At 52.6% G+C, this 16,798-nt stretch overlaps 1 protein-coding gene across 2 annotated transcripts in view; it reads right to left on the reverse strand.

The window, feature by feature from the left end:
- FBLN1 (fibulin 1) overlaps positions 1 to 16,798 on the reverse strand; it is an 86,103-nt gene that overhangs the window by 16,207 nt on the left and 53,098 nt on the right. The window contains exons 15-16 of one of the 2 annotated variants that reach the window (XM_058568149.1): positions 8,296 to 8,438; positions 6,132 to 6,263 (exon numbers count right to left, since the gene is read on the reverse strand). In XM_058568149.1, the coding sequence (XP_058424132.1) occupies positions 6,132 to 6,263; positions 8,296 to 8,438 (275 nt within the window). Of the gene's footprint in view, positions 1 to 6,131; positions 6,264 to 8,295; positions 8,439 to 15,649; positions 16,094 to 16,798 lie in introns of those variants that run through there. The other variant, XM_058568148.1, reaches the window with a different exon arrangement.

Consider the following 16,798-nt stretch of genomic DNA (forward strand, 5'->3'; position numbering starts at 1 on the left):
CAGCCAGTGACACAAACACACACACCTCACACACGCACACTAAGTCAGACCCGAGGGCTTCCCCAGAAACAAGTTCACAATGTGGAGTGGGGTCTGAATTTCTTCTCAGGTCTGCAGGTTATAATCAAAGCACGTTTCCAGCCAGAGAGGGTCCTGCCCAGCCTACAGACAATCTCCCGAAATTGCAGCCAACACCAGCGTCTGCCTGAAGGAGCTGCAGCCCGGCCCAGGCTGAGCAGCCCCTCCCCTGCAGCTCTGGACCCCCGCCAGCCCCGTCGTCGGCAGACGGGGAGGAGGCAGGCCCAGGGGTCCCGGGCAGCAGCCCCTGGTGCAGCCGCCAGTGTAAGCAAGAACTGGCCAGGTGAGGAAACTGTGCCCGGACCCCGTGCCCCCTCCCCAGCACCTCCTGACCACACAGACTGCAGCTGAGCTCCACGATTTGTGTAGGAGTGCTCGTCTTGAAGCTTCAAGGCCACCCCTCTATGAGTCAAGACCTCCCTTCAAGCCTGTATGGTCGAGAGGTGAGGTTCAAAATGCCTCCACGCTGAGGAAGGAAACAAGTCCTCCAACATCCCTCTCTGATTCTTCACCTGGCCAGTGCCACTCAGCCCAGATGCCACCTACTCCCTGCAGCCTGCCCTGATTTGCCCAGGCAGGGGCAGCCTGGGCTCTGCACCCACAGCACGTCTCACTGTGCTCTCTGGTCACTCTGGGGACCATCAGCCTCTCTAGGGGCAGAGACTGCATCCTCTTCACCCAGCACATAGTAGGCGCTCGAGAAGCACTGTGGAATGGGCGAGCCAGTGAACTAGTTACTCCCGGTGCCCTCCAGGCCTGCCCGCCCCTTGACCACTGCCACTCCCCACGGCCCTGAGGCTGCCGCCCTCCTGGAGCCCGGCCACAGGGGAGGGAAGCTGGTGAGGCCAACATTAGCTCCTTGCAGAACCTCTCCACTATTTACTCAGAGCAGGAAGAGAGAGGTAGTTCTTGTGGAGACACGGGGCAGCTCAGGGGAGCAGCTGCATCTGACAACGGCTCACATCTGAATGAAATCCATAAGAAAAATGGACTTTACTCCCAGGACCTCTGAAGCCCTAACACAGGGGCTTTCACATCACAGTTTAAGTGAAAAGAGTGGTGACGACGTCATGAGGCCCAAAGCTGACACCCGGTAACTAACGCTGGTTTGTTCTCTTGTGCTCGTACTTGTTTTAATAAAAGCAGAGCCTTCCTGTTAATTCTGTAAAGACCAAGAAGCAGAACTACCCCGTCCGTCGGGGAAGGACAGGTAGCAAACCCATCTCCCTGCTTCAGTTTACGCTTGGGCTGGTGGAGCTAACTAGCTAGTAGTTTTAGGACTGTTCTTATTTTAATTATTATTATTTACAAGGGACATCCACCAACACAGTTGAATTTTATGAATCTCATCTCACACGCCAGGGGCCAGAGCTGGCTGATTCCTCTCGAAACAGGACAGTGGAGATCTACAACCTGAAGAGGACTGTGTGCAGAATCACCGCACCAGTACGTCCTGACAGTCCTTCCCTGCTACGGAGGATTCAGGGCTGCAGAAGGCTGTTTGCCCGCTGAGCCTCTGAGATGGGGGCGTTCGTATCTTTTCAGCGTGGTCTTTAGTGAATATTCGATCGCGTCCTGCATATCAGTGCCTGGTGGGGAACCCCAAGTCCCAGCCCACTGGGAGCTCGTGCTCCACGTGGTTGATGTCACAACACTCCCTGCACGTCCTCAATTTCATGCCACATCTGTGCGACAGGAGGGACTGCCTTGCTACATCAACACTGTCAGTTACCATATTGGCCCCAGGATCAGGCGGGCCATACATAAAATTAACCAATGCATCCAAAAAGCAACTTCAGCTGAGTGCTCTCTTTCCTCTTGGGTTTGGGAGATTCTAAGAGAAACATTGGCAAAGCTGACTCTCAGTATAGACAGACTTTTTTTCCCCTCCTTAGAAAAATAGGGAGTTAAAAAGAAGTGGTGAGCAGGCAGGGTTGGGGAGGGCTGAGACTCAGACACCAGCCGTGGCCCAGAGGCCTGGGGAGCCACGGGTGGCCCCAGCTGCTGGTGGCTGATAATACACGGTCCGTGCCCATTGCGGCCAGGGCTCCCTCATTAATCAGCTCTCAGGACCTGAAAGACCCCTTCTCTAGCACCCGCCGATTGCAGCTGGGACCCTGCAGAGCGAAGAACGAATCCAGAGCTGGCTAAGGAAGGCTTTGTAGTGGCCCGAGAATACCTCAGGCATTAATAGAGCATTTCTGCATAGGTTAGAAATGCATTCTTCATTTTTCAGTGACAGCCGGGCAAAGAGGAATGCACCAGGACGGCTGATCGGCTCGACGAGGACAGCAGGCTCGGCCCTACCGAGCTGCCTTGATCCCCACTAGGAACTGGTTTTTAAAGGATACATTAGGGGCAGGCCTGGCCCTTTTAGGCACTTAGTTGAGTTGGGGAACTTCCTGCTTCTGTTGTTTGGGGGAAGGATGAACTCAGCGGCCTCGGGGTCCTGGGGACACCTCCACACTCAGCAGCTTTGTCCCATCAGCACCAGCCGTCTGTGGGCTCCCGCCCTGGGTGTTTGGGGAAGACGGGGCTCTAGGCTGGCTCTGTCCTCAGCACCGACGGCCTCGGGCAAACCTCCTGCCCTCTCTGGCCCTCGCTCTCTTACCGTTAATGGGGATACTCCCCCCATGTCACAGGGTTGGGTGGTGACGAAACACCCACTCCTGGCACTCACTAAGTGTTAGTGGCTCCTCCACATGCGTCAAGACTCAGCTCAGACCTCCCCTCTTCCAGGAAGCCTTCCTGACCCTGTGCCCGGTGTCCACACAGGGCGTGGCCTAGAGGGGGCAGGTGTTCAGCCAACACCTGTGAGTGGGGAGGTGTCCTTCCTGGGTGCTGCGGGCAGCCTGGGGCTGTGCAGTGACTCTCACTGGGCCGGGGTGCAGCCGATGGGAGGCGTGAGCGGCCCCGGAAAGTGCTTTTTCCCTCTCTGCTGACATAAAAGGTTTCTGTCGAAGATGTTGCTCGCAATGAGCACTGCATTGCTAAAACAAGTTCGCAAACCCCCGACCCTGGACCCTGCAGCTTTTCTGTTGCTCAGTCTCAGGGGTTCATTTACTCAGTCCCCTCCTTTGCCCCAGGGAGACAATCATGGCTGTCCCCGGAGGTATTTGTGAGGACTGGTGGGATGCGGGGGTGAGCGTGCTCAGCGATGGTTCCCAGGCTGCTCATGCCTGGGCTCGAGTCCAGCGGCAGAATGATCCATCACAGGCGGACAGGCCTGGAGCTGCAGCACCACGCCCATGTCCAGAGCCGGCGTGTGCCAGGATGGGCACCCCCAGAGGCCCGGAAGCTCCTGGGGTACACAGGTTATTTGGGGCAGAAGAGGAGAAGGAAGGAGGTGGGGGTAAGGAAGCCCAGAGAAGAGACCCTAGGCAGCAACTGGCGGGTACAGAGATGACAGACCAACCCGAAACACGGCCTGGGTCCCACCTCAGCGAGACCTTGTCCCCTCCAGCCTTGGTCCTCCACCCTGGGATGACCAAGGATGACCCCTCCTCCACCACTGGCAAACTCCAGGAGCCCAACCAGATGGGACGTCCTGCAAACATACTGAGAAACGGAAGAGGTCGGGCCCACCTGGGAGGCAGGACTACAGCCAGGACAAATTCCCAAGGGCCAGCCTGGGCCCTCCCCATCGCAGCACCAGCCCAGAATTCCAAAGACCAGGGCACGCATGACTAAGCGCAGTGAGGAAAAGCTGCTCTGTCTTTGTGGCCTTGTCCACACTCCATTCCCAGGAAGCGCACGTGGGGATGGCACCTGTGGTCGCCTCTCACACCAGGGGGCTCTGTTCTGCTCCCCACTCTGCCTTGGAGTCACCATGAGAAGAATGGCAAGCCCCCTCGCCTCTCTGGGCCTCAGTTTCCCCCTCTACAAAAGCAGGAGTTGGAAGAGGTGATCTCCAGGAGCCTCCAGGCTCTGACATGCCAGAATTTTCTGCCCCAGTGGATGGGAAGCCGAGAAATAGAGACTCCCAGGTTGGTTCTGTTTGGAGTATAGATGTGGCTAGAAAAATGTGCTGGTAGGCACTGGATCTGGGCCCAGCCACTGCCCAACCACCTGGCTTGGGTCACCCTAGGAAGGATTCAGCTGGGAACTGAAGGCACAAACACTGCAGGGAACCCACCTCCGAGAGCGCCCTCATCTCTCTGTGCACGCCTGCTTCAGCAGTGTTGGGACGACCTGTTCACGGGGCTGTCTCTCTCCTCTGCTGGAATGCAAAGCCCTGAGGGGCAAGGGCTGCGTGGTATTTATCCATCTCTGTATCCACACCCTCTGGCCCAGGGCCTAGTACAGATGGGGGCTCAGGAAGAGTGCAGAAACAGAAGGAATGAACGAGTGAATCAGAAGTTTCTGATTCCAGCTCCTAGGGTTCCAAGAGCTGTGAATGACCCCAGGGCGGGCCGTGTTGCAGCCACACCTGCGGGCCCAGCATCAGGCACAGGGCTGGCAGGAGGTGGGCTTCTGTATGCAAGTGTCATCAGGCTGCTCACCCCCTGACACAGGCAGGACAAACCCTTGACCCTACCTCCTCCGGTTTGCCCTCAGCCCCAGGCACCTGAAGGTCCCTTAAGGGTCTCTTCACCTAACAATGGGGGAAACTGAGGCCAGAGTGGGCAGTGACTCAAGAGCAGGCAGCAAGTTTTATGACTGCTGACAACCCAACTGTAGGCCCTCCCCTTGGAATCCCCGTGAGGGCTAATGGACCATTAATTGTAATTAACTGATTATTCCTGCTGCCAACTAGGGGAGGAGGAGGCTGGGGATGGGGAGCCCCCCAATGACTCAGTCATGTTTACAACATGCAAACCCATTTAAGAGCTTGTAAAGTCGCTATAAATGGCTCTTTGGCAATGGGAAAACCGATTGCCTGACTCCAGCTGCCAGCGTAACAACAGTCGGGTTTGTGGCGTCAGGCACCTGGGTTCTAAGATCCAACAGTGCCACCTAGAGACCATGTTCCAAAACACTCTGCTGGGGCCAACCGCATGGACGCTCAAGATGGCACAGAACCCGGCACCTAAGGGACCACGAAGCCCACTCCCCCCCATTCACAATGGGGAAACTGAGGCCCAGGTGAGGACAGGGCCGGGCCCTCGGTTGCTCAGCTTCTTTGAAAATGCTCACAGTCTAAATCTAAGTCCAAAATGACAGATGGGATTGTTTTCATTTCCCGTGAACTTAAACTCTTTAGAAGGCGACAGTTCAGGACAGGCGCTGTGAACGACAGTGACGGGAACAACAGGGCTTCTGCGGTCACCGCCCTCACTCCAGATGAAGTACGCGAAGCCTCCCAGACCCATCCACTCCCCCGCCGGGGCTCTGTGAGTGCCCCTTCCCCTCCCTCCTCACTGAGTCCCTGCTCTGCCTCTGCAGAGGCACCGGTATTGTCGCCTGCCCGGCCCTCCCTCAGCGCCCAAGGCAGCGCATCTCCAGGGGGAGGCTCCCACGGGGCCACGTTCAGAGGGGCTGTGCATGTGTGTACGCCATGACGCGACCTCGGACCCCTTACTGACTGCCACGCAAGGAGGGGACAGCAACTGGATACAGGGCAAGGAGAGTCAGTTCCGGGGCCGAGATCAGGGCGCAGGTCCTCTGACCCCCGGTTGCTACTCCTTCCGTTGCACCATGAGAATAAAAATCACATCAGCTCCCACTGACTGGGGCGTCTGCCGAGCACTGGCACAAGCATTTCACCTATGTGACAGCATCTGAAATTCGCCGTTGTGAGACGCAGAGATCTAGTTAACCTGCCCACTTATAGGTGGGGAGACTGAGGCCCACAGGGGCCACCCCCTGGAGAGCCGGTGGCATAGCCAGGGGTGGGTCCCAGGCAGGCTCCACGGCTCTGGGTGCTCCTCCTGCTGGGACTGACTAGGGGGGCTGGGGCTGCAGCTGGGACTGGATCTAGGAAGGGGACTCAGATGGCAGCTGCCCTGGTCCAGAGAGGTTTTCCCGCCTGGTTGCACAACAGACCTTAGCTAAGCCATTGGCTGGAGGACAAGGAGGCGTCTGGACAGACCTGGACATCTCGGGCCACTCACCCACGGTCATGCCGTCCATGTAACGCTTGATGATGTCAAAAGAGTCCCGCAGGTTCCCTTCCGTGATGTCAAAGATGATGTCGGCGTGGTTGGCAGGATAGGCTGGCGTGATGGCCCGGAGAAAGATGATCTCTGCCATAGAGAAGCTCAGCATGGAGAGGGGACAGCGCCCGGCCCCCCGGCCCCGGGGAGTGCACCCTCGGGAAACGAGACCCCAGCACGTGGGACCCCTGCGTGGAGAAGGCAGAGGGGTCCTGAAGGGCCATAGCGCATAGCCCAGCCCCCCTTTTTATCAATGGGGAAACTGAGGCCTGGAGAGATTCTGGATCTCCCCTGAGGTCATGGAGCTACTCAGTGCAGTGCCAGCACTAAGAAGTAATTAGGAATCTTCATGAAGCTGGGACGAAGGGGAAGGGAGGTGGATGAGGGGACAAAGGGAGAGTGGGAAGAAAGGGCAAAGGAGCAGGTCTGTCTCCTGCCCCACGGTGATGCGGGTTCCAAGGGTGGGCTGGGCAGTTCGGTGGCTGTGTCCCTCCCCCAGACAGCCGGACGGGAAGCGGGGCAAACTGCCCTGCACCAGGAGCACAAGGCCCTGATTCTACTCCTGCTCTGGGTGATCTTGGGGGCGTCCCCTCTCTGGGCCTCAGTTTCCTCATCTGTAAAGTGAAGGAGGCAGCCCGCCGATGCCCACTAAGGGTCCTCTCAGTGCTACAGGTCAAGGTCTGGATCTCCCGGGCAGAGGACGCTGATGGCTGTCTCCAGTGATGCCCAATTTCCTGTAGAACCAACTCACAGACCAGCGCCGGCTGAGAGGCCACGAAACCAGCCGTTAGGGATTTGGGAAGGATTTGTCTGTGGTTTGGTGGAACCCATCATTTTGCACAAGGCAAACACCAGTCAGTGATTTTCTCCGACCCCAGTCTGTGCCGCCCTCCCCTTTTCTAGGGGAACAGGGTGGGGAGCGAGGGGCCACCTGCTCCTTCAGGCAACCACGTCCTCGGGGAGCCTCTCCTGCTCTCACCGCCCCCCACAACCAGGTTTTATGCTCTGGCACGTGCTCCTGCGCGACCCTGCAGGGCCCTGTCTCGGTGTGTAGACACAGGGCGCCGTCACGTCTCAATTGTACATCTTCCCTGAGGGGGTCAGGGGCTCTTCCTCATCACTGTGTCCCAGAGCCTGGCCCCAACCTGACACATGGGAGGCTCAGTCTACATTTGCTGAATGCATCAACAATGGTGAGCTCCTCCGAAGGCCAGGGATGAAGACTCCACGGAGGAAGGGGTGGCTGGAGACCGCACCAGCTCCGGCACGAGGGCTGCACACCCCGGAAGCAAGGAGTCCAGAGCAGCACCGGTTCACAGCCCTCTGCTGGGCCCCGGGAGCGTGCCACCCCCAGCCCCGCCCCGGTGAAATGGGTGCTGTGATGGCAGGTCTACACAGCAAGGCAGGAGCTGCCTGCAGGGTGGGGCGGGCGCAGGAACACTGACCACTTTACTCCTGGGCTCCCTGGACCCAGTCTAGCCCCTGCAGTCCCTCTGCCCCTTGGTGTCCAGGGTCATGTTTCTGTACACAAGTATCCTCAGGGGCAACCCTTTAACTGCTCCCAAAAGCCTTGGAGTTTCAGCCCCAACTCCAAGTTTAGGCTCTGGTTTATCCTTTCAGCCCATCTCTTGCCAAGTCTCTAGCGCTCCAGCCAGAAAAAGCTGGCTTAGCCCTTCAAGTGCCCACACTCCCTCCAGACCTTTCCAGATGTGTTCAGCTCTGCTTGACAACCTCCTTTCTCCGTGCTCCCCACTTTCATTAGATTACCTCCTAGCGACCACTCAGGCCCCAGTGTGGAAGTCACTTCCTCCTGGAGGCCCTCCCTGACTCCCCGGTGCTGGCACAGAGCCAACAATTTAATAGCTAAGCAACTGTTACCCGAGAGCCAGGGATGGGCCGGCATGGTGCTGTGTAGTCTGGGGATGGAGGAGATGCGGGGCAGGGCAAGGTCTACACTTCAAACCCCAAACCCATGTCTTACCAAGGAATGGCTTCTTCCGGCCAAACATCAGCTCAGGCACTGGAGGCCCCAAAGGGGGCTGCCTCACACAGACGCCTCTCTAGATGACGGCCTCCCCCAGGTCCCCCACGCCAATTCCAGGCCATGGGAGTCAGCACTCACCTTCAGGGCGGGTGAACTCTCGGAAGGTGGGCAGTGAGACGACGGTGTGGGAGATGGTGTGCACTGGGTCCAGCACGCAGGTGACGTCGTTGGGGCGGCAGGACTTGATGCAGCGCACGGTGTCTGTCTTCTCTTGGCGGAGCCTAGGGGGAACCACAGCACAAGAGGCGATGGGAAAGTCAGAACTGCCACTCCCACAGACACCAGGATCCAGGGAGGGGCACCTGTCCCAGAGACAGCTCCACTGGAGAACCGCAGCGGCCTTGCAGCCCGGCTGCCTGATGGGGATGTCCCATGGCCCTTCCTGCAAACTGGACCAGGACCCCAACACCAGAGACACACTCCAGTTTCCACCTCCCTGGCTGTGAATAAGCAAAGCTTTGCTGTTTGCCAACTGTATGAACCGAGCTTCAGTTTCTACACCTGCAAAACACATTCATTCATTCGCTCGTTCAGTAAGTGTGTTTTGAGTGCCTGCTGGGTTCCAGGCACCGGAGACACCAAGGGAGATGTGGTCCTGCCTTCATGGAGCCCTCAGGTGGGTGGATCGCAGGGGCAATAAATGAAGGAGCTTATATAAGGTGCCCAGCTGGGTGCCCAGCACCAAGAAGTCAAATCTACAGTGTCATGTGACGGACGGGGAAGGAGAAGAGGCGCAAGTTTGTTATTGGTCTATGCTCCAGGCATTGTGCTAGATATATTTTTAAAACCTCTTTATCGTGAAATAAAACACAAATGCAAAAGCTACCCAAAACAAAGGTACAATTTCCTGAGTACTATAAGGCAACCGCCTTTGTAATCAACACTTAGGTCAAGAAAGAGATCTTCCCCAGTACCCTGAGGCCACTTCACGTGCCCCAGACCAATCTCAGTCCCCTCCTGTGTCCCCAAAGTAACTCGTCCTGACTCTCCTAGCCATCGTTACTGGGCTTTCTTTACCATTTGTATCACACAAGTGTGCATCTCGAGACACAATCATTTAGACTTGTCCATTGGAAAATTTTTGTTTTGACTTTTAAGTCCTTTTTTTTTTTTTTTTTTGGTGAGGAAGATGGGCCATGAGCTAACATCCATGCCCACCCTCCTCTATTTTGTATGTGAGATGCCGTCACAGCATGCTTGATGAACGGTGTGTAGGTCCACACCCAGGATTTGAACCTGCGAACCCCGGGCCGTCAAAGCTGAGCACATAAACTTAACCACTACACCACCAGCCCGGCCCGTTACGTCCTTTTTAATCTATACGTTTCCTCTCCATCCCTTCATTTTCCAAACAATGTATCTGTGAAGGAACTGGAAGCATTTGAGCTACAGAGCTTCCTACGTCTGGCCTTGCTGACTGCATCGTCACAGTGCAGCCCAGTGTGTTCCTCTGTCCCCTGCCCTTCCTGCACATTGGCAGCCGATCCAGACGCTGGATGGGACGCAGGCCCAGTCCCATCAGCAAGAGGAAAGTTGGTGGCATGTCTTCCATCAAGGAGCATGTGGTGTCTGGTCATCTCTCTTTCTGTGATGTCAGCAGCTGTTGATGCTCAGGGCCCAGATCTGCTGATTCACTGGGGATTGCAAAATGCTGCAAGTCTGATTCTATGGTTTCTTTTTCATTTATTAGTTGGAATACTTCTTTAAAGAGATGCTTCCCCTCATATGCTCTCTGGTGACCAGAGGGTATATAGTTCATAAAGGAAAAGCAAGATCAGTGCTTGATTCTTTCCTTGTATTTCCAGTTTTCAGGATAATGAACTAGCTGTCTATCATCACCAGAGGTTACCAACGGATTTTTTAAAATATCAGCATGAACTAATGGATTTAAACTATTTGGTGGATTTCAATTCATTGCATTATTATCTTTCGTTGGAGCTCGAGTTTTTCCATCTTGAGCCAGAGGGAAGATCAGCTTGGGTGCTGAGTCCTGTGGACCTGGCCCCTGGAATCTTCGACAGCTCTCTCGCTATCTAGCATGACAAAGTGGTCCAGCCTCTTCTTGTACTTTTACTGCCCCAGCTACTTCTCCAAGAGATCTTGGGTTTGTTTTCTGTTTTGTTTTGTTTTTTAGCAGAAAGTGGTATTTCAAGACCACAATCTGAACACCAGGGAGACTCAGGGCTACTGGTTTCGTCATTGTTTCTAGGCCTCTTCAGGGGACATTTCTAAAGATAAAATACATCATGAGTTCATATTGATATTTCCGATTCAAAACAAGGACCACACAGTTTTTTAATCTAATCTCTTCTATATTGGAAAGGAATCTCCTTTCTTCCATATCAGAATCCTATGCTTAAGAACATATAAGAGATGATAGAATGTCTCATAATTATTTATATTCCATATTCTGACACAGAATATCAGAATAACAATACTAAAATCACTGCACTAACATAATTACTTGAAATAATTTTTTTAGATATGTTCTCCTGACTCTAACTACAATTTTTAAATAGACGTGCTATACAAGCATACCTCGTTTTATTGCATTTCGTTTTATGGTGCTTTGCAGATATCGCACAGAAGGCAAGGCCCTCCACCAGCAAAACGATTACAACTTGCTGAAGGCTCAGATGATGGTTGGCATTTTTTAGCAATCAAGTATTTTTTAATTAAGGTATGTACATTGTTTTTTTAGGCATAGTGCTATTGTACATTTAAGAGACTACAATATAATGTCAACATAAATTATTCATGCACCGGGACACCAAAAAAATTCACGTGACTCCCTTGATCGTGGTGTTCAGGAACCAAACCTGTAAGAGCTCCGAGGTGCCTGTATCTACATTTGTCTGAGCATAGAGCAATTCACACGAAACTTTTTTCTTAAAACACTCGTTTAGTTGTACTTCTATGAGTAACTACATCTAATGCTTGCAAGTTGGTAATTTTGCATGTTGATAATAGTTTGTGCCCTTTGTACTTAAAAGTCAGTTTTGTTGGGTATACACTCCTCAGCTTACATTTTCTTGAGTGTTCTAATTATTGATTTTCTTCTGGCATAAGTGTTTCTGTGAAAAAGTCTGATGATAATATCATTTTTTCTCTTATAAGTCACTTGTGGTTTTTGCCGTGGTGCCCATAGTTTGTTTTCTCTTTTCATTAAAGTCTAGTAATTTTACTAGACTGTCTTGGTGTTAGTTGCTCTGAGTAGATATATTCAGGTATATTGTGTGTTCTTTCAATACGGAATTTCAAATCTTTTTTTTTTTTTAATTTCTGAAAAGTTTCTTGAGTTATCATTTTTGGTATTTATTTTCTCCCTTGTTTTGCGTTAGTTCTTCAGAGATTTCTATTATCTGCATGTTGGATCTTCTTTGCCTGTCTTCAAGATCTGTCACTTTCTCTTTAAGTCTTTTCATTTCTTTTGTTATTTCTTTTTCGATTCATAAAATTTTTCTTCTTTTTAGCTTCTCTTTCTCTTAAGTATTTATTTCTGAAATTGGTTTTTTCTTTAATTTTAAATGATTTCCTAAGTTCCTTCACTTTATTTCTCAGTTTTTCCTAATTCTGACTTACATTTTTCTTCCATTTTTGATCACTTTCTTGATGCTTTTAGTTTGTTTCGATATAGGTTACAGTTTTGATCCAGTCTGTGAGCATATCTTTCTGGCGTACGTTTTTACCCAAAGCGATGTCATTCTGTTCTTTATTCTCTTCTTTCTCACAATAACTTTGTATGATATTTAACCTTGATACTTTTTGGTTGATTGTTTTTATGTGAAATTAGTTTTCCTGAAATTTTAGAAAGAGGCATAGCTCACAGTGGCTTTTCTGACTCCACAGAGCGCCCTCATCTGTCATTTTGGGCAGCCTGCTTTCTGATATTCCTCTACATTTACCTGGACTTTTTTTCCCCATAGTCCTTATTGTCTCTTTCCTACTCAATTTTCTAATTCATTTCCAGCAATTTTTGCATAGTGTGAGATCCTGACCTCAAGGGAAGCCCTGATGGCTCAGTTTCAAGAATTCCCGAGGGCTAGATTGCTCTATCCCTTCAATCCTTCCACGAGCTTCTTGCGCACACTGGCCATTGGAATGACCAAACGCCTCCCAGCCTCGGCTGCTGTTCCCAGATTGGTCTCCTGTACTTTCTAGGGAATACCTGTTGACTATTTTGGGGTCTCCTCCGCTTTCTCCTGCACAGATGCCAATACCATGCAGGTGGGCACGAACTGCATTTTAGGGATCGTGGGGATACCTTGTCACCTTGTTTAGTTGTAAATATTTTCCATGGATTTTTGAATTTTATTGTTTAGTTCTGTGTGTTTTTTGATTGGGGTCCAGACAGCTTCAAACACTATGCTGTTATCTCTTCCCAGATTCTCCACTAGACATTCTGCACACGTCATCTCATTAATCTTCACAGCTCTTTCTTCTACGCCACACTGCCTCCTCTCTAGCTGATAAAATATCCTGTCTTGTACTTGGGAATTATAGAAGGGGCTGGTATCCAGGGCTCTCTGAGATGAGGCTAGAGGAACACTCTGACCAGCACTGACTGGTCTTGCCCTCTTCACAGCATTGAGGCAGCACAGGGCAGGGCTGCAGAGCACAGACCCCAGAGCCAGGCTACCTGGGTTTGAATCCGGGCCCCACCTCTTATCAGCTGTGGAACTTTGGGCAAATTACTTAACCTCTCTCTGCCTCCATTGTGAAATGGGGATCATAACAGTACTTTCCTCACAGGCTGTTGTGAGGATTCCAAGTACTTGGAACAGTGCCTGACCCCCAGGAAGCAGTACGTATGCTGGCTTCATAGTTGTCATTATTATTATCATTATAATAATGATAATCATGATCATTATCATTTCCCCTTGGGAGCTTGGTTTAGTATAGTGACACAGTCAGAAGTGCACAGGTCTTGAAGTCAGAAGTGATGGCAGATCTACATATCAGTGACCTTGGCTACGTCCACACCCTCTGAACCTTCGTTCTCCATTTAAATCAAGATCCAAATGAACACTCAAGTACCTTCCAATGAATGAAGAAACCAACGTTTACTGACTGCCCACCATATACCAGACTCTGCCTTATGTTTAATTTCATGTCATCTTCACAATAATCCATGAGGTAGGTGGGCCTTGAAGCTCTGAAAGGCAAATGACTTATCCAAGGTCACAGAACTAGTAAATGGCAAGGAGGACATTCAAACTCCTGTTTGTTTTGTTTTTCCTGCAGTGTATCATTTCAGCAGCATGATATAGGAATATGACTATGTAGCCACAAGGAACCTCAGGGCAGAGGTGAGCATTCAGGTAATTCAGATATCATCCCCATGTGTGCACTCAGGCACACATAGAGAAACATCAGAGGTGTCCTCAGATGGAACAGGCCACTTGAAGAGGGAGGGAATTCCACAATCAAGGGAGAGTGCAAGCAGAGCTGGATAGTCAGGTGGTGGGACTGTTGTAGAGGGGATTCTGGCAAGCTGTGTAGGGTCACTGGATGGCTCTAAAGCCCTTGAGAGTTTTCCCCATTCTTAACACTCCTACAGAAATGAAGAAAAAGTGCTCCTTCTGGCCTGAATTATCTGGACCATGATGAAAGAAAAATTGAATACAATGACTGAATCCCTGCTGTGCCTTGCTGACTTCACAGAGGAGGTGATATTTGAACTAAGCCTTGAAAATACCATCCATCCATCCACCCATCCACCCATCCACCCATCCATTCATCATCCATTCATCCTCCAACCATCCATCCTCTATCCATTCATCTTCCATCCATCCACCCATTCATCATCCATCCATCCATATGTTTATTCAGATGTTTACCAAGCTCCTTTTACAGTCAGAACATCCTGAAGGTGCAGAGAATACAGACACAATCCCTGCCCTCAAAAAGGCCCCAGTGCAGTGGGGACAATAGAAAGTAACAACCACAAGATGACAGGGTAAATGCTTAGAGTATGCCTGGGGCTAGGGGAGCTCAGACTAAGGAAAGGCTTCATGGAGGAGGTGACTTTTGAGCTAAGTCCTCAAGGAGAACGGCAGTTTGCAGGAGGATGGCATAGTACGTGTTAAAGCCAGAAGGCACATTCAGGGAGGAGCAAGCATCCCTGCGTGAGTAGGACACAAGCAAAGGGGTGAGCTCGAGTGTGTGGAGGAGTGTGGCTGAAAAGGTGGGCAGAGGCAGATCAGGCAGCGCCTTGAATGCCATTCCAAGGGAGTTGGACTTCATCTGCTAGTAAAAGAGAACCACAGAAGGTTCTAAAGTGGGGAGTGACATAACTAGACCTGCCCTTCGGCGAAGTCCTCTGGCGGCAGCTTGGAGAATGCACTGGAAGATGGGAGACTGGAAGCCGGTCCAGACCAGAGATGACCAGAGAGAGGTCTGGGAGACAAGGTGGGAGGCTTGGAGGTGACTGGCTAGGAGAAGTGTGTGTGCTTCCAAGGCAAGTCAACTGCAGCCTGTGTCACAAGGCACAGAATTAAGGTACAAGGCACAACATGCCTTGGAAGGCACAGTGGGGAGTTGTGATGATGGCTTGGCTGGAATCACGGTGGAGGAAATGAAGGGAGGCAGGTGGGTCGAGGCCCATGTTGGAGGTGTAGTGACAGAATGGAACAGTCAGAGCTGTGGAGTCAGCAAATCGGGGTTCAGATACTAGCTGTGTGATATTGGGCAAATCACTCGCCCTCTCTGAGTCTCTGTGGGGATGATACACCAGCCTCACAGGACTGAAGGAGCTGATGCACACTTAGTGGTCCCCACAAGCGGCACATTTATCACGCTGTCCTTCGCCTCCTCCTGGCACGGCGCTGGGATCCTCAGTGGAGGTCACTGTCCTCACTCAGGTCAGGGCTGCATCCACGATGCTGTAATGTGTTCAGTGTTTTCCACCACAAGCTCGGGCTTCTCATCAAGACAAACAGAACGGGGGGCTTGAATCTCAGGATGGAGCTTTTTTGTCTCCATCAAAGGCGATACAGCAAGAAAACCAAGCTGGGACCAGAAGACCCGGCTCCTAGGCCCAGCTCTGCCACAAACAGGCCATGTAACCCTGGCCAAGCCCCTCCCCTTCTTAGGCCTCAGTTTCCACATTTGTAAAATGAGAGGGCCGGAGCTCCATCATCTCTGAGGGCCTTCTCAATTGTCACCTTGTCCCTTGGGCTCAACACGTAGTGGAGAAGAGATAATTCACCTGAACAGATACTCCCGAGCCTCGTTCTCCCCTCGCCTGGGCTCCCTGGCGGTATGTACAGTGACCTCCATCGTCAGACTCCCAGGCGCATACCCGCTTAGGGAAAACACCCCTCGGTCACCCCCTGGGAGCACCAGGCAGTGGCAGTGCTCAGCTCACCCTGGGCGACAAGCAGCTCCGAGACTCCCAACCACGCCAAATAAAACCAAGGCACGCGAGGCATGCTGGGTGGGATCGCCTGCCGAAACTTTATTAAAATCCCGAGGGGAGGGTTAGGAAAGCAACAAGAGGGAGGCCCCCACGGCCCAAGCTCAGAGCTCTGCAGACACAAAGATGAAAAGCTTGGCCACAAAGGAGCTGACGGTGCCATGGCGATAGAGGTCCATCTTGACGGTCAGGAGCAAGTCCCTGGGCTCGGGGACGGGTTTGGTGAGGGCCACCACTCCACTGTGGTGGCTCACCTTCTGGGTGGTGAAAAAGCCCTCCTCATTGCCACTGGTGATGGCCAGCTGCATGCTGTCCCCGGGGACGGCACTGGAGGGGCCCATGCGGAAAACCACCGCGGGCACTTGGATGTTGGTGGGGAAAGAGAGGTGGTAGTAGGTTATTCTCAGAGGCAGCTTGGGGCACTCCTGATTCTCATGGCAAGGCAAGCGCTCGCAGCGGCTGCAAGAAAAGTGGACAGAGAGACAAGAAGAGGGTTAGGGCAAATTCAGCAAGCAGAGGAACAAGAGCGAGGGGGAAGCGGGGGCTCACTGTGCGGGGCCTCCCGCCGCCCCTCTGGCCAATCAGCCAACGCGAAGAGCACCCCTCACTCACCTGTGGGAGGTGCCGTGGACCTCCGGGCCGCTGACTCAGGCACTAGCCTCTTCCAACACCCTCAGGGGGCGCTGGATGGCTGGGGTCAAGGGTCGTGCCTGGAGTGGGGTGTGCCCCCTTCTCACTGGCAGAGCCCCACCCTGGGCTGCACTCCCCAGGCACACCCTGCCCTCTGAGTGTCGTCCAGGCTCCTGGCCCCTCGCCCAGACAGTGGTCAGGGCTACCCAGGGCTCTTGAGTGGGTCTCGAAGACGATCCCTGAAGTGATCATCTCCACCACTAGCAATCACGGCTGCTGCTGTTTACTGAGTGCTTGGCCACCATCCTCATGCTTTCTCTAGTGCGTCACTACAGCTGCACTGTGAGGGGGGGCTGAGTGCCAGGTTTCAGGTGAGGAAACTGAGGCTGAAAGAGCCAGTGGCCTTCCCAAGGTCTCAGAAGGAGTGAGGAAGCCAGATTTGTGCTCAAGCAGTGAGGCCTGTTCCCCATTCCCCCTCACTAAGCCTTGTGCTCCAGGCCCGGTTCCTCGCCTGTGTCCACAGGGCCAGCCAGG

The sequence above is a fragment of the Diceros bicornis genome, chromosome 25, assembly GCF_020826845.1.
Source record: "Diceros bicornis minor isolate mBicDic1 chromosome 25, mDicBic1.mat.cur, whole genome shotgun sequence".
Taxonomy (NCBI): Eukaryota; Metazoa; Chordata; class Mammalia; order Perissodactyla; family Rhinocerotidae; genus Diceros; species Diceros bicornis.